The 22,006-nt window shown below is 36.2% G+C and overlaps 1 protein-coding gene across 1 annotated transcript in view; it reads right to left on the reverse strand.

Moving 5' to 3' along the window:
- LOC103255136 (disintegrin and metalloproteinase domain-containing protein 32-like) overlaps positions 1-15,560 on the reverse strand; it is a gene marked incomplete at its 3' end in the record, with an annotated part of 23,228 nt that extends 7,668 nt beyond the window's left edge. Inside the window, exons 1-2 of the mRNA XM_008053100.1 lie at positions 15,485-15,560; positions 2,223-2,359 (exon numbers count right to left, since the gene is read on the reverse strand). Of these exons, the coding sequence (XP_008051291.1) occupies positions 2,223-2,359; positions 15,485-15,520 (173 nt within the window). The remainder of the gene's footprint in view (positions 1-2,222; positions 2,360-15,484) is intronic.
- Between the last annotated feature and the right edge of the window lie 6,446 nt (positions 15,561-22,006).

The raw sequence follows: 22,006 nt of genomic DNA on the forward strand, positions 1-22,006 counted from the left end.
CAGAGTGACACTCCAACTCAAAAAAAAAAAAAAAAAAGAACAAGTTCTAGTATTCAATAGCAAAGTAGCATGACTATAATTAATAATAATTTATTGTATATTTCAAAAAAACTGGAAGATAGGATTTGGTATATTCCCAATACAAGGAAATGATAAATGTTTGCAGACATGGATATTCTAAATACTCTGACTTGATCATTAAGTATTATATGCATGTATCAAAATATCACATGTAATCAATAAATACTTACAATTATTATGCATCAATAAAAACTTTTTTCAATGATAAAATATACAATTTTACCCAAAAAGCATATACTTGGAAGAAGTAAGGAAGAATTTTGTACAAATACATGATAATGCTCTTTTACCACTTGGTTTAAGCTAATGCCAATATATCAACTGTCTTATATAAACTAAATGTGGAGTACAAAATAGAACAAGGCTTTGGAATAAGATAAATTTGTGAATACCAACCTTATGACTGAGGCCTTAGGCAAAGTTATTAAATCTCCTAAGTATCAGTCTTCTCATTTAGATAACACCTAAGCTTGTAAGGATTAAATATTATTAAATAAGTGAAGAGCCTAATTTAATTTTCTGACTTACTATAGGTGCCTTATAATCCATTGGTGCTATTACTGATGACTGCTGAAATTTGGCCACTAATTAACTGTGCATCCAATGTAGAGTCACTTAGACTGTCTGTGCTCCAGGAACTTTTTTAAAATAAATATATTAAAAATATTTTTACATGCTTTCTTTGAGAATTAACATAAAATAATGTGTGAGATATTATTGTGAAAAAGAGTTATACAACTGTGCTATTGCTAGATTTTATTAAAATTAAGGTAACAATCTATACATATCACTAGAGCTTTATAAGAAATTGGATATTATATATGAAAACATTTTAAATGTTATAAAGTACCATACAAACCCAAAGGTTTATTAATACAGATTCAAAACCCAGGTCTGCCACAAACTACCTATCTGACCATGGGTAATTAACCTTTTTATAACATAATAATGGGAAGAGGACCTTTCCTACAAAGATATTGTGGGAATCAAATGAATTAATATATGCAAAGTGATCTCTAGCATATAGTAAGTACAATAAAAATATTTGTATCATTAATACTAGGCTCTGTGCAACCTATGCAAAACATCTTGCCATAGCATACAATAGTTGGCCACATGAACAATAAGCCCAGAATATTCTCATATTGTTGTGATGTGTGTGTGTGTTTGTATCCATCTAGATGGATAATCCAATATACAGTTATATATGAATGTGTGTGTGCATATATATATGGATATGTGTGCACATATGTATATATTCCTTTTAGAACTAATTTATAATATAATTGTATGTATGTATGTATATGTGTATATATATTTATATGTTTGAGTTTGAGCTATTTTTAGAATTTAAGAGTTAACTCTTAGAAGGTGCTTAGGAGTAACCATAAAAATGACATGTTTTCAAAAAGTAATGTCTTATTCTAACTTTTAACCTTTGACTGTTCTTCAGTAATGAATAGGTCACACCCATCATAAGCTATTTTCACAAACAGAAAAACTGTAAAATACTAACAACACCTACAGTAGCTATTGTCTGATATGCTATTTATGGAATATTGATAAATCACTGTAGCTATCCAATCACATACTTACAACATTTTACAGTTTAGAAAACATTTTCCTATTTTATTCTTATTTCACCCCATGAAATAAGATAATAGACATAATTATTCCCACTTAAAGATTAGAAAAGTATAACTAAGAAAAGTCATGTAATTTCTCCAAAGTCACCCAAATGTTATATATTTGGACTTCTTATGCTTTTGAGTAGTTTTTTCACAGCATCAAACTATTCTAAAAGCAAAACCAAAAATGTTGTCTAAAACAAAGGCTACTTACTTTGGCCTGCTGACATATTTTTAAAGACCCTTACTAAGAGCTTTCATAAAATACACAGCCTAAGAAAAATTATTTTGCTAATGTATATTACAGATTAGATTTTTATCCTTGATTATCTTTAGGGTACATCTCCCGCCATACTAGTCTTATATTTAAAATTGCAATGTTTATATTTTGTAGTGAACTTGGCCCACTGATAGTTGATTTGTGCTATAAGTAAATACAGGATTTTTGCATTCTAAATATTTAAAACAAAATAAATATAATCAATAATAAATCCTTTTTTTAAAAAAACTTACACAGCTTCTGGATTCATTATACAGATGGTTTCTGAACATTGACATTTCATTGGGTCATCATATGATATTCCCAGACTGAGTCCCAGCATTTGGGTGACAACAACTGAAAATGCTTCCAAAGTTATCTCCTTGGGAAACTACAATAACAACAAAGAAAATTCAAAGAAAAGACAATACACTGAAGGATGGTATTAATTTAAAAAACAATTCTAATTATAAACATTTTATTGTTCTATTGAATACTTAAGAATAAAGGGAGATGGTTCTTTGAAAAAGTGCAAAGCTGAAACTCTTATGAAATTTTACTGAGAAACAAGAATACTGAGTCTATACCAAACTTTGCCATAAAATAATGACTGAATACCTAACATAATTCTTAGGCATCTACTATAAATATATAAAAAGCTATTTTTGATGAAGAACATTTACAATAAACTTTTGGCTATATGGGCTATAATTTTCAATACACTTAATTTCTTAGAATAGCTCTGATATGCACTTTGGATGGTCTGTATGATCTCTGTCCAGCTCATGAAGCAGCCACATAACCAAATTACCTAATTTAAGTGTTGTCTGCTGACTACTAGAAATCTCACTGACACAGTGACTGGTATCAGGAGAAGCCACAGAAAACGGACCCTCCAGACAGCATTCTTGGATTAGGCGCCTCATGTGTTTAACAAGTGCTCAGATAACTTCCTTGCCCAGGAGAAATGAGACACTGGTAATTTGTGGTATGCAATGACATTATGACTTTTCAAATTACCATCAAAGCTAGCATCAGATAAGGTTCAGGAGGAAGTCAAGTTGTCGGGAAAATCAAGGCACAATTGTTATGGTGACAATAGCAATAATGAAGTTTTTGTGGTCAACTGGTTTCTTATGACATATGAGGTCTGACAATTAGGTTCACGGACCATCCTAGAAAAAGTGCTACATATTTCATTGCTGGTGCTGCATACCTCATTGCTGAATATCACTATGGTCACCTTTGAAGTACTCCACTTGGGAAGCTATACACGGACATCAGCGCCTAGTCCACCCATCAAAGTGATTGTAGCTCTTTTTCTGGAATGGCCATCAGAGCTGTTGTCTTTATTTTGATGACGTCTGACAATTAAGTTTGCGAACTTGACACCGTGTGCGTACATTGGCAGCACTGTACAAATAACTGTATTGGAACACTCTCCCTACTCACTTGATCTGGCCCCCAATGACTTTTGTCTTTACCTGAAGATAAAGTAAATATTGAAGTGAAGATATTTTGGTGACATTCTGGACATCAAGGGTAATACGACAACAGCTCTGATGGTCATTCCAGAAAAGAGTTCCAAAATTGCTTTGATGGGGAGACTATATGCTAGCATCGATGCATAGCTTCCCAAGGGGAGTTCTTTGAAAGTGACCATAGTGATATTCAACAAGAGGGTATTTAGCACTTTTTCTAGGATGAGTTCACAAACTTAATTGTTGGACCGTGTAAGGAGAAATAGAAAGGAAAACTGTCGGCAAATAACTGAAAACGCAAATAAACAACTGGAAAGCCTCTGCAGCAACATCGAAGTAATTCCTCACCTCCTGTAGTTGCAGATTAACTTGGCTGAGGACCAAGCCCAAAGTCACCAGATTTGGTGAGAAAGTATTAGAATCTGAAAATTGGGATGGAAACAATTAGAGTAACATGGAAAAATGTCTTGTACTTCCTTTGCCAGCAGAGGAAGCCCTTGCCAAACAATAAAAGAGTCCCTGCATTAAACAAACAAACCAACACATTTTAATGACAATACCTAGAACATTTGTCTGACTATTACTTATTGCCTCTAGGTCCATATTAAATTAAATTAAATAGTAAATTAAATTAAATAGTACATTAAATCCCAACATGGTCTTGAAGATAAGTAAAAATGTACAGTTCTGGAAGGGGATAATTTATACTTTGAAAGATATTGATCAAATAATATGAAACAGAAGTCTGAACTGGAACAAATTTATTGAAATAGGTGACTCACCTGGGGTTTGGTACTTAAGTGTTAAGTAAGAGCAGAATCCACGTTAATATTCTACTAGAATGGCTAATTGAATAGGCTACTGTCCAAATACACAAGAAAGAAAACTTCAGAGTGATATCCCTGATAAATACAGATACAAAAGTCTTCAACAAAATTCTAGCAAACTGCATCCAACAGTACATCAAAAAGATCATTTATCATGATCAGTTGGGTTTTATTTCCAGGGTACAAGGCTGGTTCAACAAATGCAAATCAATAAGTGCAATCCACCACAAAACAGAACAGAACAAGAACCACATATTATCTCAATAGATGCAAAAAGCTTTGTTAAAATACAACACCCCTTCATGATAAAAAGTGTCAAACATCTAGGTATAAAAAGAATATTCTTTAAAATAATAAGAGCCATCTATGAAAAACCACAGCCAATGCTGGAAGCATTCCCCTTAAGAATCAGAACGAGACAAGGATGTCCACACTTACCCTCCTACTTAGCGTAGTACTGGAAATTCTAGCCAGAGCAATCAGGCAAGAGAAAAAAATAAAGACACATAAGTAGGAAAAGAGGAAGTCAAACTATGTCTCTTCACAGATTATATGATTTTATATCTAGAAAATTCCAAAGCTTCCACCAAAAAAACTCTCCTAACACTGAAAAACAACTTCAGTAAAGTGTTGGGATACACAATGGATGCCAAAAAATTATTTCTATACACCAGCAACATTCAAGCTGAAAACCAAATCAAGAACACAATTCCATTTACAATAGCTACCAAAATAATAAAATACACCAAAATACATGTAACCAAAAAAGTAAAAGATCTCTACAAGGAGAACTACAAAACATTGCTGAAAGAAATAAAGATGACACAAACAAATGAAAAAAACATTCTATGTTCATGGACTGGAAGAATTAGTATAATTAAAATGTCCATACTGCCAAAAGCAATCTAAAGATTCAACACAATTCCTGTCAAACTACCATAATCATTTCCCTCATATCTAGAAAAAAATTCTTAAGTTCATAAGTAAGCATAAAAGAGCTCAAATAGGCAAAACAATCCTAAACAAACAGAACAAAGCCAGAGGAATCACATTGCCAGACATCAAACTTTAGTACAAGGGTAAAGTAACCACAACATGGTACTGACATAAAAACAGAAAAATAGAACAGAATAGCAAATTCAGAAATAAAACCACTGACCTACAACCAACTCATTTTTGACAGAGTCAACAGAAACAAACATGGGAGAAAGGGCATCCTATTTAACAAATGGTGCTGTATAACCATATGCAGAAGAATGAAGCTGGACCCCTATCTCTCACCATATACAAAAAAATAACTCAAGATGGATCAATGTCTTAAACGTGAGACCTCAAACTATAAAAATCCTGAGAAAAAGCTAAGGAAACACTATCCTGGACATGGGCCTAAGCAATGAATTTTTGTTCAAGTCATCAAAAGCAGATGCAGCAAAAATCAAAACTGGCAAGTGGGATCTAATTAAAATAAAGAACTTCTGCACAGAAAAATAAACAGAGTAAAATCAATAGAGTAAATAGTCAACCCACAGAAATGGAGAAATATAAGCAAACTATGTATCCGATATACCTAATAACCAAAACATAACCCCATTAAAAAGTGGGCAAAGGACTTGAACAGACACTTCTCAAAGGAAGACTTACAAGCAGCCAAAAAACATGAAAAAATGCTCCACATCACTAATCATCAGAGAAATGAAAATCAAAACCACAATGAGATGCCATCTCTCACCAGTCAGAATGGCTATTATTAATAAGTCAAAAAAAATAGAGATTGCAAAACAAAGGCAACACTAATACATTGCTGACGGGAATGTAAGCTAGTTCAGACCACAAGAAAAGCAGTTTGGAGATTTCACAAAGGACTAAAAATAGATTTACCATTCAACCCAGTAACCCCACTACTGAGTATATACCCAAAGGAGAATAAATTCTTCTACCAAAAGACACCTGCATTCATATACTTTATCACAGCACTATTCATAATAGCAAAACATGAAATGCTCTCCAAACAATAAGAGAGCCAATCTAGGTGTCCATCAGTGGTAGACTGGATAAGGAAAAAGTAGTACATACACCATAAAACATTGTGTATTTATTCTTACATGTTTAAACTTCAGTTACCTTTAAAGTACTCTCTCCACCTATCGAGATGATTTCTCTACTGCTCAAAACAGTTTTTGCACTTGTCCATTTTTATGTCTTTTAATGTTTCTGCCATTTTTTGTTTCACTTCTCAAATATTGGCAAAACGTTTCTCCTATGAGAACTTTATTCATCCGGGGAAAGTCGCTCAGGGTATGATTGGGTGAATGGGAGAGCAGAGAATGGGAGTCCACCCTTTTTTTTTTTTTTTTTTTAGCTGGAGTTTTACTCTGTTGCCCAGGTTGGAGGGTTAGAGTGCCGTGGCACATTCACAGCCACTCCAGCGTCAACCTGCTAGTCTCAGGCGATTCTTTGGCCTCAGCTTTCCAAGTAGCTGAAACTACAGGCGGGTGCTACAGCACCTGGCTAACCTGCCCATTTTTCATCAAAAACCGCTGGACACTCAGCACAGTGTAGGCAAGTGCACTCATAAATTGCCGATTATGAATAAGCAAACACATTGAAAGAATCTCAAAAAAAATCACTAAAGCTGAATGCAATCTCTCACAACAACGCTAGCTGGTACACTGATGCCAATGGGTTCCTACCTAGCCTGGAAAGCCTGTACTACAAGGGGTCTGCTCTCCAAAAAATAATTCTGGGTTTTTTGGGGAGTCCCCCTCTATATACTATGAAATACTATGGAGTCATAAAAAGAATGAAATCATGTCCTTTGCAGAAACATGAATGGAACTGGAAGCCATGATTCTAAATGAATTATCACAGAAACTGAAAACTGAATACTGCTTGTTCTCTTGTAAGTGGGAGATAAACACTGGGTACACATAGGCATAAGAATGGGAATAAAAGACCTGGGGACTGCTCAAGTGGGGAGACAAGGATGGAAGTAAGTCTTGAAAAACCACCCATTGGGTAGCATGCTCACCACTTGGGAAAGGGGCTCAAAAGAAGACCAAACCATGCCATCATGCAATATACCTATATAACATACTTGCACATGTACCCTTGAATCTAAAAAAAAACAAAAAAAAAAGGTAGCCACCGGTCAACGAGGTAAAAATATCAAAACTTTCCTGGCATACTGTATGCAAAGGAGCGTTGGGTTTCAGGAATATAGTAATAATGAGTGAATCTATTATGAGAAAACTGTTGGGTAACTGTCCTTAACCAAACCTTCAGGGAGGACTGGGAGGACATTGCCTTCACAAACACATTAAGAAATGCTTTAGTGATGGGCACACCAACATCATCAGAAATCTCTAGTGGTTGCTTTGTGGCAGGAAGATAGCAGTGGCACATTGTATAATGGAACTTAGTTCTCTGAAACCACTGGGAAGAATAATAGAAGTGTTATAGGCCATGTGGTAGTGCTTACCTGAGACAAGGTAGGCGCAATTCCACAATAAACTAAAAGGGCTTAGAGATGATCAAAGTGTTTTGAATTACAAGGATTACGGTAATTATTCCAGGGACCATAAAAATAAAATATATGGGTATCATATGAAGGTGTTCTTGACATTATAGGTTAGGTCTAGTAGCAAAAACTTAACATGAGTTGCTATAATACAGATTCCGAGATCTAAACCAATTCACAATCTCAGGGATTCTCAACTGAAGAGAGTACCTTGAAGAAAGAACTTGCTATACAGCTGTAGATGAAGCTGTGGCTATTTCCCCCCAAACCTTCCCAGAGAAATCTATGGCCATCACTAGAATGATTGTGCACACAGGAAAGAAAATATCTTGGGCCGGGCTCGGTGGCTCAGCCTGTAATCCCGTGCCTTTGGGAGGCTGAGGTGAGTGGATTGCCTGAGCCCGCGGGTTTGAGACCCGCCTGGGCAACTTGGCGAGACCTCATCTCTACAATAAATCAAAAATTAGGCGGGCATGGTAGCTCACGCCTGTAGTTCCAGCTACTTGGAAGGCTGAGGTGGAAGGATCGCCAGATCCCAGCAGGCGAGGCTGAGGTGGCCGGGAGTGGCCACTGCACTCCAGTCTGGGCGACAGAGACTCCAACTCCAAAAAAAAAAGAAAATATCTTGGACTTCTGAGGCTTACTGGATTCAGAGTAAGAACTGAAATTAAGCCGGGCTTGGTGGCTTAGCCTGTAATCCCGCGCCTTTGGGAGCCTGAGGTGAGTGAATTGCCTGAGCCCGCGGGTTCGAGACCCGCCTGGGCAGCGAGATCTCATCTCTACAATAAACCAAAAAATCAGCCGGGCGTGGTAGCGCATGCCTGTAATTCCGGCTACTCGGAAGGCTGAGGAGGAAGGATCGCCGGAGCCCAGCAGGTCGAGGCTGCGGTGGCCGGGAGCGGCCACTGCACTCCAGTCTGGGCGACAGAGTGAGACTCCAACTCAAAAAAAAAAAGAACTGAAATTACCCTGGAAAACTGAATATTCTCTTAATCCACTGGACAAAGTTCAGGATTATGGAGGTCAAGTGGTCAAAAGAATCTTGTTTTAAGTTCATCTAACAGTAAATCCAAAATAACTTACAATACATCCTACTATTATTTTCCAGATCCCAGAATTATGGCTGGAATAGAAATACTAGCATACATTGGTATCCTGACCAATGGAATAAAAGCAATTATGATGGGGGGGAGCGTGAAGAAGGCCTTGGAACTGCTCCCAAGATGATAAATCAAAAGTAATATAGTATCCCTGGGGCAATTACATAGATTAGTGCCACCATCAAGGTTTGAAATTATATGAGTAATGATGTATATTACAAATATCATTTAACTTGTTTGTTTGCTTGGTTTAAAGGCCAAGTGAAAGATAGATAATGACTGTAAATTATTGCAAACTTAATACAGTAGTGATGGCAATCACTCTGGCTATTCCCAATATGGCATCTTTAGTGGAATAAGTCACCACCGCCTCTTGCAAATCGTATACAGCAACTAACCTAATAACTCCCTTTTTTATCCATCAGCAGTAAAAGCAATTAAAAAATCGTGTGCCTTCAACAAAGGGATAGTGGTAGGGGATTCATATATCATTGTTCTGCCTTGCCTCATGGTTATGTCAACTCTCCTCTCCTGCTCTCCATGATACTATATCCCAGAGATACCATCTTTATAGTCCACAAAACATCACAATGGCTCCATATCCTGACAATATACTTACTAGGCCTGATGTGCAGGAAGTAGCAAGTATGACAAATATTTCAGTAAAATAGATGCATGCTGGAGAGTAAAATATAAATACCGCATCAGTTCAGTAGTCTACCACAGTGTTCCTAGACATATCAGAATATCCTTTTAAAAATTAGACAAGTTTAAGTATTTTATATAGCCCACTACAACAAAAGAGGAACTATATTTGATGGCTTTATTTGGATAATATTGTCAACAAATGCCATATTTGGATACGCTACTCTGAACCATTTGCCAGATATTGAATAAGCAGATCCTGGCTTGACACTTGTCCCAGTAAAAATTGAAAACCTGACCATGAAACAGAGTGACCTTGACCTGCCTGTCTCATCATGAAGTAGATATCGTCTGATCCACAAACTGTAAAGTTAGAGGTTCACAGCAACTCTACATTGGACAGGTCTATAAAGAGCAAGTAAACTGCAAAAGCAGGTATCTCCTACTCTCATGCTACTTTTGCTGCCTCTCCCACAACTCAGTTGCACTTCACAACACTAAACAGACACCAGCTGTTTAAAGAGAAGGCAAAAGCATGGGCCTAGACTATGCTTGGACTGGCAAGATATGCTAGCAGCAGCCAGAAGCAGTTATGACAGCTGTATTGAGAAGACCAAGTGGGCATCTTTGTCTTTTATTATCGGGGGAGTATCCCTAGTTGTTCACTTTGCTAAAAAGAAAAGATGGCCTGAGGTACTGATTAATGGGTAGTTAATAATGGGTTAGATGGATGGTCAGAAACTTGGAAAAAATAAGATTTATTGGTGAAAAGAAAGTCTAAAAGACAGGTATGTATATACCTCTGGATGAAAACAGACTGAAACTATCCATATCCCATTATACAATATCCACTTTAAAGAGTCTCATAACCCAGAAGCAGCTGGCTTAATAGAATGGCGTCATGGCTGACTGAAGATTCAGTTGTGCTACCAGCTAAGAAATAATAACCTAAGAGGGGAAAGGAATGTCATTAATGATTTTTAAAATATCCTAAAGTGGCCGGGCTCAGTGGCTCAGCCTGTAATCCCAGCACTTTGGGAGGCCAAAGTGAGTGGATTGCCTGAGCCCACGGGTTTGAAACCCACGCAGGCAACTTGGTGAGACCTTGTCTCTACAATAAATCAAAAATTAGCTGGGCGTGGTAGCACGCACCTGTAGTTCTGGCTACTTGGAAGGCTGAGGTGGAAGGATCGCCGGAGCCCAGCCGGAGCCCAGCCGGAGCACTCCAGTCTGGGCGACAGAGTGAGACTCCAACTCAAAAAATAAAATGAAATAAAACTAAAATAAAATATCCTAAAGTAACAGCCAAAACTTGGTGCCATTTCCCAAAGCCATTAAGCATGAGTCTGAGAATACAAGGGGTTAGATGGAAGTGGCTCCTCTTACTATAAAACCAAAAAACATGCTGAAGGAGTTTTTCTTTTTGTTTCGGAAGACTTTGAGTTCAGTGCATTTGGGTACTAGTATCCATGCAAAGAATGCTCTTACCAGGGAACATAATCGTGGTCCCATTAAATGAGAACCTAAGAGTTCCCATGGTCATTTTAGGCTCTTTATGACATTGACCAGGCAGGCAGAGAGGAAGACCACTGTATGGGATATAGCGTGATTAAGCTGGAAGGAAATTTGGTTGGTGCTACACAATGGAAACAAAGGAGAATGACACAATAGGGAGCAAATGGGAGGAAGAAGAGTGAAGTCAAGATATTTACCACCCTGTAAAATGGCTATATTCTTCAATCAAAGACTCGTCTCCTGTATGACTCCTGTAAGGCAGACCTCTCCACATGGCTTCTTAATGTCTAATAACTCCTCCCTAACTTTGCCCTTTCAGATCTAGGAATGGTAATGGTTCTTTAATGTTACTAGCCACAGAGAACTGCACTATCCCTTGTGATATCTGAGTATCTAGAGTTTCTCAAATGAGGATAGTGTCAACACTCCCACAGTTAGCTATTTCTTCTATAACTCCATTTACGTTTGATTTGAATTTCACCTCCAGCCTTATCACTTTTTTTTTTTTTTTGCTGCACTTTTCTGTTGTTGGCAACTCCCTCTATCAATTATCCATTTTTGTAAATGTCACATGGGTTTATCACTGAGAAACAAGGAGACAACTTCATCCTTTGCTCTGTGTGTGAACTGAATAAATGGTGCATAGTGACCAATCACTGATGGACTTTGAGGAAGTGGCGATTAATCATTGATGTTATTTACACAGTGTTTTGTGAAATGAAAAACTATCATCTGTTTTACTTTTTGCAATTACTGAGCTAATGTAGCATTACTTATCTCTATAGTTCCAACCCAGCACATTTGTCACACTCACCTTGCATTTCTATACTAAAGTCACAACAACTATCAGGTGGCCCAATCAAAACAATTACTCTCTCTTGCTTCTGGTAACCACTCTTCTCCTCTGGCCTCTTCATGTTAAGAACTTGGTATACATTTTCTCTCTTGCTCTCTCTCTCTCCCCCCACCCCCATTCCTCCTTCCCTCTCTTCCTCTCTTGCTCTTTAGCGATTATTAGCCTTCTCTCATCTCATTCTCAGTAACAACCATTAGTCTGGCTTCTAACACCATAGATTAGTTTACCTGTTTTTGAAGTTGTAGCCAACATATTTGACGTATTTTGGGGTTATGGTTTCTTTCACTCAACATTATGACTCTGAGATTCAGACACAGGGTTATTACTGGTATAGTCTTATACAAATGTAGCACACTCTATTCATTATACTCTTGATGAATTATTTTAGTGTATTTCCAGTTTTCTACCATTAGAAACAGTGCTACTAGGAACGTTATATATATATTTTTGTACATAGAAATGAAATTGTTGCATTTTTATTTTTTGTGGAGCACTTATACTGCTTTTCATAATGGCTATACTAATTTACATTCCCACCAACAGTGTATAAGAGTTCCTTTTTTTCACATCCTCCCAACCTGTTATTTTTTGTCTTTTTTATAATAGCTGTTCTAATTTAGGTGAGGTGATACCTCATGTGGTTTTAATTTGTATTTCTTGAATGATTAGTAGTGTCAAGCATTTTTTCATATATTTTGACCATTTGTAGGTCTTTTGAGAAATATCTACTCAGGTCTTTTGCCTATTTTTTATCAAATTATCTGATTTTTTGTTATTGAGTTGTTTTAATTCCTTATATATTTTGATTTTAACCCCTTGCCAGATGTATAATTTGCAAATACTTTCTCCCATGATATAGGTTGTCTCTTTATTAGTTTTTCCTTTAACCATCAATCCAAATGAAATCAGTATGTCAAAGAGACATCTTCACACCCATTTTCATTTCAGCACTATTCACAATATCCAAGATATGGAATCAACCTAAATGCCCATAACACATGAATAGATAAAGAAAATGTGATATATGTATATACATGATGGGATACTATTCAGTCATAAAACAGAAAGAAATTTTGTCAACCGTGGAAAAATGGATGAATCTGGGTGACATTAAGTAAAATTAGCCAAGCACAGAAAGACAAACATCACACAATTTCATTCATATGTGGAATCTAAAAAAGTTTATTTTATCAAAATAGAGTAGAGAACAGTGGTTACCAGATGCTGGGGAGGGTATGAGGGAGAAAGGACCAAGAAATGTTGACCAATGGGTACAAAGTTACAGTTGGACAGGAGGAATATGTTTTTAGTGTTCCATTACACAACGTGATGAATATAGCAAATAAGAATGTAGTTTATATTTCAAGATAGCTGGAAGAGAAGATTTTAAATGTTGTCACCACAAAGAAATGACATGCTTATAGTGATGAATATGAAAATTAACCCCAATTTGACCACTATAGTATGCATACAGGCATTGAAACATCACACTGTACCCCATGAATATGTACAGCTATGATGTGCCAATTATAAATTTAAACAAGAAATGAAATTTTGGGACCTTGAGACATGTGTATGTTCACTTTGAGTAGATACTACCCACTTTCTAAACTAGTTATAGCAATGTATACTCCTATGCACAATAAATGAGAGCAGCAGTTGCTCTGATTTCTTAACACATGGTGCTGTCTATCTTTTTCATATTATTTTAAGTGGGTATGAGCTAGTATTTCTTTAAGTTTGAACTTGTAGTTCATCATTTTTGACCATTTTCATATTCTCTTTTGGTGAACTGTTTATTCATGTATCTTGCCCATTTTTCTATGACTTCTTTATATTGATATTTAAGAGCATTTCATACACACTACATATGTTATTGTCAATGATGCATTGCAAATACTCAACACTCTGTGGCTTGTCGTTTCACTCTCTTCATGCATTTTCAGGAACAGGATTTCCTAAATCCAATGTGATCCAATTTTATCCAACTTTTTACATATAATTAGCGTTTTTGTATCTACTTTTTAAAATTTTTGAGTGATCTCAGCAAAATGGTAGAATAGGAGTCCTCCAGTTTCACTCTCCTCCACAAAAATCCAACTAGCAACAATCCACAAGCATGAATACCTTCATGAATATCCCAGAACTCGGGAAGGAGGCTGAGACACCACCCTGGACTGCAGAATCAAGAAAAGTCACAGTCAAATGGTAAGATAAATGGTTCTCCCTAACATGCTGCCTCTCCCACAGGCCAGTGGCACCACATGCAGAGAGTTCCCCTGAGCCCACAGTTTCTGTGAAATTGGAGGCAGAAATTTGACTTCTCCACCATTCTGGGACCCCTTATGAAAGGCTCACTCCTGTCTCATCACACAGAAATATTGGGAGTACTGGCAAGGTTGAACAACCTGGAGTCAGCTGGATATTTAAAAACGAGGGTGGGGCTCAGTGACCAGTACATGATTCTTGGTAGTTTCTCTGCACTCTGGCCAATGGCAGTGCCACACCAGAGAAACTAATCAACATCATGCTGCAGGAAATGTCATACATATTGCAAACAAAAATACTGCCCAGCCAGGGAAGACCACCTGAAACCCTGCTCCATCAGAGACAATCACAGAACGCAGTCAGTATTCCTACCTGACGGCAGAGTCCAGCTAGTGGTTTCACCAGAGTGCAGAGCACAGCCAGCTGTATCATTTGACCTCAGAGCACAGGAAGCAACCAAGCTCAACCAGAGAACCTGAAACCAAGCTCTGCCTGTCCAGGCTTGCAACCAGCTGGCATCCAGAATCCAAGGCTTGACTAAATAGTAAAAGCCAATCACCACCAAAGAACACCTAAAAAAGGCTGGAAGAGGCAAACGTCTCCTCAAATGCACAGGCATCGATGTAAGGACACAAAGATTAAGAAAACATCGGGAAATATGACACCACCAAAAGAAACTAATAAAGTTCTAGTAATGTAACCAAAAGAAAATAACATCTATGAAAGGACTGACAAAGAATTCAAAATAATCTCCCTCTGGGAGATGTTGGTTAAGAAAAATACATATTTAATGTTAGAAAGGAGACCAGGCACTCACACCTGTAATCCCAGCACTTCGGGAGGCTGAGGCAGGAGGATTGCTTGAGCCCAGTAGTTTGAGACCAACCTAGGCAACATAGTTGCACCTTGTCTCAATAATTAAATAAAAGTTAGAAAGGAAGAATGAGTTGAAGAAAACTATTGTACAGCTTGGTAACTAGTTAATGCCAACAAATTGAATTCTTGAAAAATACTGAGTGCATGTTAAGTGTTCTCACCACAAAAAATAACTACATTAGGTAACGCGTTTGCTAAGTAGCTAGATTTAAACATTCCATGCTTATATTTTTATTTCTACTTTAACTACCAAAGTTAATTACATACTTGTTCTGCATATTATTCTTCCTTCTACACACTTCAAAATTTTAGCAGAAATGTAAAACAAAGTCAATTTCTAAACATAAACATAAATGAAAACTATATAAAGCATATGGATAATTTTTCAATGTGCGAATTTTTAAAAACAATAAGTTTAAATAAATACATACCAATGCAACTCCTGCAGAATAACGGGAAACACACATTTTTCCAGGAAATGCTGCTCCTATATAATTTGGAAAATCCCTATAACTAAATAAGTAAACATTTATAATTAATAATTTAAAAGTGAGAATTACTGCCAATAATTTACAACTCTAGTTCATAACATCTTAGTCTGAAGCAAACTGAGGTATGATCTTTCATATTCCCTTAATTGTTTCAAATTTGAAAAACATTTTAACTAATATTATTAGTATTTATTGGATTAAGTACCCTTCAGTTCTGAAACATATCCAATGGATTCACGTTTTTGATGCCTGTACTGTTCTTATTACATTTGGTTAAGCTTACCAAAGGCTTTAATTCAACATTTTTATCAAAAATACTTTGTTTAATGACAGTGACAAACTGTATTAATGTATGGATTAAAATTTGTCACTCCCATGCAGAAAAAGTTAAACAGTTTCTCATGGGAATGACTTTATTGTTTCAAAACTAAACATTATTAGTTCAGCTTTAAGTAAGGGCTCATATAAATTGCCACATAATAATAGCACTATTCTCAGAGTTTATATGGATTATTCCATTTAACCCTCAAAACAAAACTAGCAAAGCAGATATTCTTTTTATCCTCACTAAACAAATCAAACAAGTGGGAAGTATAAGTAGCCTTCTCAAGGTAACATGATTAATATATACTACTGAAGGATCTGATTTTAGGAGGGTTGAATCCAGAGCCATACTCTCAACCACTAAGGTACAGAGGCGCCAAACATATACTACCATATTCAGAGCCCCCATCAAAAGAAACCAGGATGTGTGAAAAGAAACTTGGTACTCAAATCTCAGTTTGAAATGACCCTTCTGTCTCAATTGCACTTCACATCAAAATTACACTATGAAGTGCTTAACTCTATACCATCTCTCAAAATTAGTTACACTATCCTACAATCTCACTTCTGGGACCTACACATATACGTGTTTAAAATGATATATATATGAAAAGGTTCTCACTGTGGAATTCTTTATAATAGTAAAATACTGAAAGCAATCCAAGTGGTCAATTATTAGGGACTAAGTAAATAAACTGCATGCCATCACACAATGAGCCAGTATATAAAGGTTACAAACAAGGAATATTTCTATGTTCTTATATAAATAAGATTGAGCTATATTAATTTTGAAAAGGCAAGGGGCAGAATAAGAGCTATGTAATGTGCATACTGTTGTTTAAGAAAGAGAATACAATAAGAATAAATACACTTATTTGCTATATTTGCAGAAAGACTGCTAACAAAATCCTCAAGTCACTAATAACAATGATTTGACTCCCTAAGACTGGGAAGCAATGGTGGGAGGTGGAAGACGGAAAGTAAAAATTTTCGGTGTATACTTTTGACCTTTGAATACTATAAACACATTGGCAACCCCAAAACATAAAACTAAGCTTTAGAAACAAAGATAAATAAATAAACCTAATCTAATATAAATTTGGTAATAAAAATTTTGTTTCAAGAGATTTTGGGTCAAAGTTCCTTGTTCATCTTTAATAAAAGACACTCAAAAAACAATTAATGAATAAGACAATATATATTCATGTGAATGAAATGAGAAAACTATATTTTCAGAGCAAAAGACAAAATCCTAAAATTAAGTTAAAATGCCAAACTATTAGAACTGACTAGAAATATCTATACGAACTTATAATTTTAAAACTCTCTTTTCTATTTTAGAAAATAAGCTATAACATACATACAATAAAATTCATCTTTTTGACACACAATATTGAGTTTTGACCAAGGCATACAATCATGTAAGTACCACTATAATAAAGATAAACTCCCAAAATTCCCCTGAAGACATCCCCCCAATGCTAAGCCCTTGATATGTTTTCTGTTCCTATGTTTTGACTTTCCAGAATATACATGCATATTATACATAAATATGTCTACATGCTTGTGTAGATACTACAAATATATTTTTCTAAATAATTATAAGACATTTAATTATTTAAAATTGGTGTAGTATAGAGTGCATATATTTTAAAAATTAATTTAAATAGTTATTACTCAAAATTTAAGTATAAATATATACACATTATAATATTTGTATATATTTTAGACTCACCTATAGGGTTGCAAGTATCAGTAGTTCATGTCTTTTTATTACTGAGAAGTGGTTTGTTGCACAGACATACTACAGTTTGCTTATTCTTTTACCAGTAAGGACTCTCGGACTGCTTTTAGTTTGGGGTGATTATGAATAAAGTCACTATAAACATTTGTTTACAGATGTTTGCTGTAGTGTAAGTTTTTAAAATTTAATTCCAGAGGTACATTGCAGGTTTTCAATCTACGTATATTGTATGATGGTGAGGCATGGGCTTCTATTGAACCTGTCACTCAAACAGCATGATGCCCAATAGGTAGTTTTTCAACCTTTGCCTCCCTCCCCTCACTGGAACCCCCAGTGTCTGTTGTCTTCATCTTTATGTCTATGTGAACCCAGTGTTTAGATTCCACTTTTATGTGAGAACATGTAGTATTTGGTTTTCTGTTTCTGTGTTAATTGCTTAGAATAATGGCCTCCAGCTGCATCCATATTGCTGCATAGGACATGATCTTGGTTTTTTTAAATGGCTGTGTAGTATTTCATGGTGTATATGCACCAGTTTTCCTTATACAGTCCACTCTTAATGGGCACCAAGGTTGGCTCCATGTCTTTGCTGCTGTGAATAGTGCTGTGATAAACATACAAGTGCAGGTGTCTTTTTGGTAGGACAATTTCGTTCCTTTGGGTATATACCCAGAAATGGGAATTCTGGGTGAAGTGGTAATTTTATTTTTAGTTATTTAAGAAATCTCCAAAGTGCCTTCCACAGAGGCTGAACTAACTTGCATTCCCCAAAATAGTTTGTGAGCATCTCCTTTTCTCTGCACCTCACAAGCAACTTTTTTGACTTCTTAATAATAGCCATCATACCGTCATGATGGTATCTCACTGTGGTTTGGAATTTATTAAGATTTGCTTTATGACAAAGCCTGTGATCGTTCTCAGGATGTGTGCAGATGAGAAGAATGTATATTCTGTGGTTGCTGGGCAGAATGTTCTGGAGAGTCTACTAGGTCAAATCGTTTAAGTGTCATATTTAAGAATTTCTTTGTTATTATTCTGCCTCAATGATATATCTAAAGTTGTTATTGGGGTGTTGAAGTCCCCCACTATTATTGTACTACTATACTATACTATACTATACTATACTATACTATACTATACTATACTACACTATACTATACTACTAAAACATTGTACTACCTAAGCCCTAAGAGAAGGCATAATAGTAATTGTTTTATAAATCAGGGTGCTTCAATGTTAAGTGTCTATATATTTAGGATAGTTAAGATTTCTTGTTGGATTGAACCCCTTATCATTATGTGATCCCCTTTGTTGTCCTTTTTTACTGTTGTTGATTTAAAGTCAGTTTTATCTGGAACTAGAATAGTGATCTTTTTTATTTTCCATTTGTGTGACAGTTATTTCTCTATCCCTTTACCTTGGGTCTATAGGTGTCATTACATATGAGGTGAATATTCTGAAGAGAGCAGAAAGATGGGTTTTGCTTTTTAATCCAATTTGCTACTGTGTGTTTTAAGTGGGTCATTTAAGACATTGTCATTCAAGATTACTATTGTAATATGGAATTTTATTCCTTTCATAATGTTGTTAGCTAGTTGCTTTGTAATCTCAGTTTTGTGGTTGCTTACTATAGGGTGAGTTGAATATGTGCTTATGTGCACTTTCGTGGTAGGAGGTTTTGTTCATTAGTTTCCATGTTTAGGACTTCCTTATTCATCTCTTGTAGTAACAGGCTGGTGGTGACAAATTTCCAAAAGCAATTGTTTTTCTGGGAAAGTCTTTTTTGATAGACTTGGATAGTGTAACTAATTTTTTTTACTTCATTTATGAAGCTTAATTTGTGAAGAATGAAATTCTTGGCTGTCAGTTCTTTTCTTTGAGAATGAAAAAGATGGGCTCCCAATCTCTTCTGGATGGTAGGATTTCTGTTAAGAGGTCTTCTGTTAGTCTTGTGAGGCTCTGTTTGTAGTTGGTATTGTCCTCTCTAGCTGCCTTTAAGATTTTTCTTTCTCTTTAACCTTGAATTGTCTGATGACTATGTACCCTAGGGATGGTCATCCTATATAGTATCTCACTGGAGTTCTCTGAATTGCTTATATCTGTATGTCAACCTCTCTAGCAAGACTGGAGGACTTTTCTTGGATTATGTCTTCAAATATATTTTCCAGGTTGCTTCCATTCTTTTCTTCTCTCTCAAGAATGCCAATCAGTTGCAGGTTTGGTCTCTTGACAAAATTCCATATTTCTCAAAGACTGTACAATTTTTCATTTTTTTTCCTTTATTCTTATCTAACTATGTTGATTTGAAGGATCAGTCTCCAAGCTCCGAAATTCCTTCTTTTTCATTATTTTAAAGAAGTAGGGTACAATTCAGAATTAGGTGTACAAGTGGTCATCATACAGGTAGTTTGGGCCTCCCTTGTGTTCCGTTTGCCTGGTTTGAAATCAGGCACCCTTTTTGATGTTATGTGGCCCCTCGACTCCCCCAGAAGTTTCTGGCTATTGCTAATCCCTCTCTTATAGTATTGTGGAAAATGTTCAGGTCTGCTTGTGAATGAGAACATGTTGTGAGAACTCAGTTCTTTGTTTCTGTGATATGAAAGTCTTTCTTCTGCTTGGACTAGTTCGTTGTTACAGCTTGTAATTGAATATTGAAATTCCTGAAGTAAATTATTCAATTCCAAAAATTCAGTTTGGTTCTTTCTTAGTATGTCCATGTCATCTTTCAATTCTTAGATCATCTTTCTGGCTTCTTTGTTTTGGATTTCTACTTTCTCTTGGATCCCACTGAGTTTCTTTGCTGTCTATATTCTGAATTCTATATTTATCATTTCTGACTTTTCATTTGGTTAGGATCCATTGCTTGGGAGCTTTCGTAATCTTCAGGTATCAAAATGCTCTGAGTTTTGGTATTGCCAGTGTTTTTGTGATGGTTCCTTCCCTTCTCAGGAGCTCTTCTTCTTCTTTTTTTTTTTTTTTTTTTTGAATTTACTATCTTTGGGATGGGGCCTTTTGAGTTTTTCTTTTTTTTTTTCCTTTTGTGTACAACTGTGCTTTGTATAATACACTGCCTCCCCAAGCAAGTAGGTGAGGCCTAACAGTGACGACTAGGATTTGGACCTCCAGATAACCACAGAACTGCAACCCTAGTTTTCAGGCAGGGGTGGAGCAGCTGCACAGTGTTGGGGATCCTGTTGCAGAAGCAGGAAATCCCCACGTACCAGGGAGCCACAGGGGTGAGTATTGCACAGTGCACCGTCACCTGCCCTTCTACACCACAGCTGTGGCATTTGTCCTGGGAATGTGTGAAAGTGCCCTGTCTCTTCATTCCCTCTGTGGGTGACAGGGGCAACTGGAAAGGGCCCAGCAGGAACCTCTGAGAGTCGGTCCCTTAGAGAAGCACTAAACCACAGATACAGTGTTCAGTGGGGGAGCGGGTGGAGAAAGAGAGGGTTGGGGGGAAATGGCTGGTAATAGAAGTTTTTATTTCATTTGTCTAAACACCTGAGAGTGGGATTCCTAAGACGTGGTTAGCATATGCCTAACTTGATAAGAAATGGCCAATTTGTTTTCCAAAGGACCTACCATTTTGCATTCCCACCACCAACATGAGTTCCAGTTGTTCTGCGTACTCTTCAGCATGTGGCACTGTAAGGCTTTGTTTCTTTTGTTTGTTTGTTTCCTTTGCACTGTTTTGTTTTATCCATTCTAACGAATATGTAATTGTTTCTCATTGTGGTTTTAATTATATTTCCTTAATGAGTAATAACTTTGAAAACATTTTCATTTGTTTACCATTCATATATTTCTTTGAAGTAGAGACTCCAAATATTTTATACACTTTTTATTGTTCTTCTTTGATTATTGAATTTTAGCAATTCTTTAGGCATCCATGTCTATGTCCTTTATCAAATAAGTGATTTGAAAGTATTTTCTTACTCAGTGATTTATCACAGAAACAAAGAACTGAATTCCGTATGTTCTCACTCACGAGGTGACCTTGAACAAGTATAATGCTATGGGAGGGTGATTGGCAGTGGTGGAAAACTGTCAGGGGAGGGGGGTTGGGACTGGCAGTTGAGGGAAACTGCTAGGGGAGGGAGGGGCATACCTCACCAACAAGGGTACCTGCATGATCAATGTTTGTGTACCTAACCCTGAATTGTATCCCATATCTTTACAATAAACAAATAAGTTTTTAAAAAAAGAAAAGAAAATATTTTCTGTGAGTTTGTGACTTGGGTTTATCCTTTCATTCTCCTTCAATATCTTTTAAAGAGCTAAAATTTGGAAAAATCTAATTTATCAATTTTTGATTTTATGAACAATGTTTTTGGTGTTGTACCTAGAAAAATCTTTGCCTGATGCAAAGTTACAAGATTTTTCTGCATTGT

The sequence above is a fragment of the Carlito syrichta genome, unplaced genomic scaffold (assembly GCF_000164805.1).
Source record: "Carlito syrichta isolate Samal-C Ts95f unplaced genomic scaffold, Tarsius_syrichta-2.0.1 Scaffold287866, whole genome shotgun sequence".
Classification (NCBI taxonomy): Eukaryota; Metazoa; Chordata; class Mammalia; order Primates; family Tarsiidae; genus Carlito; species Carlito syrichta.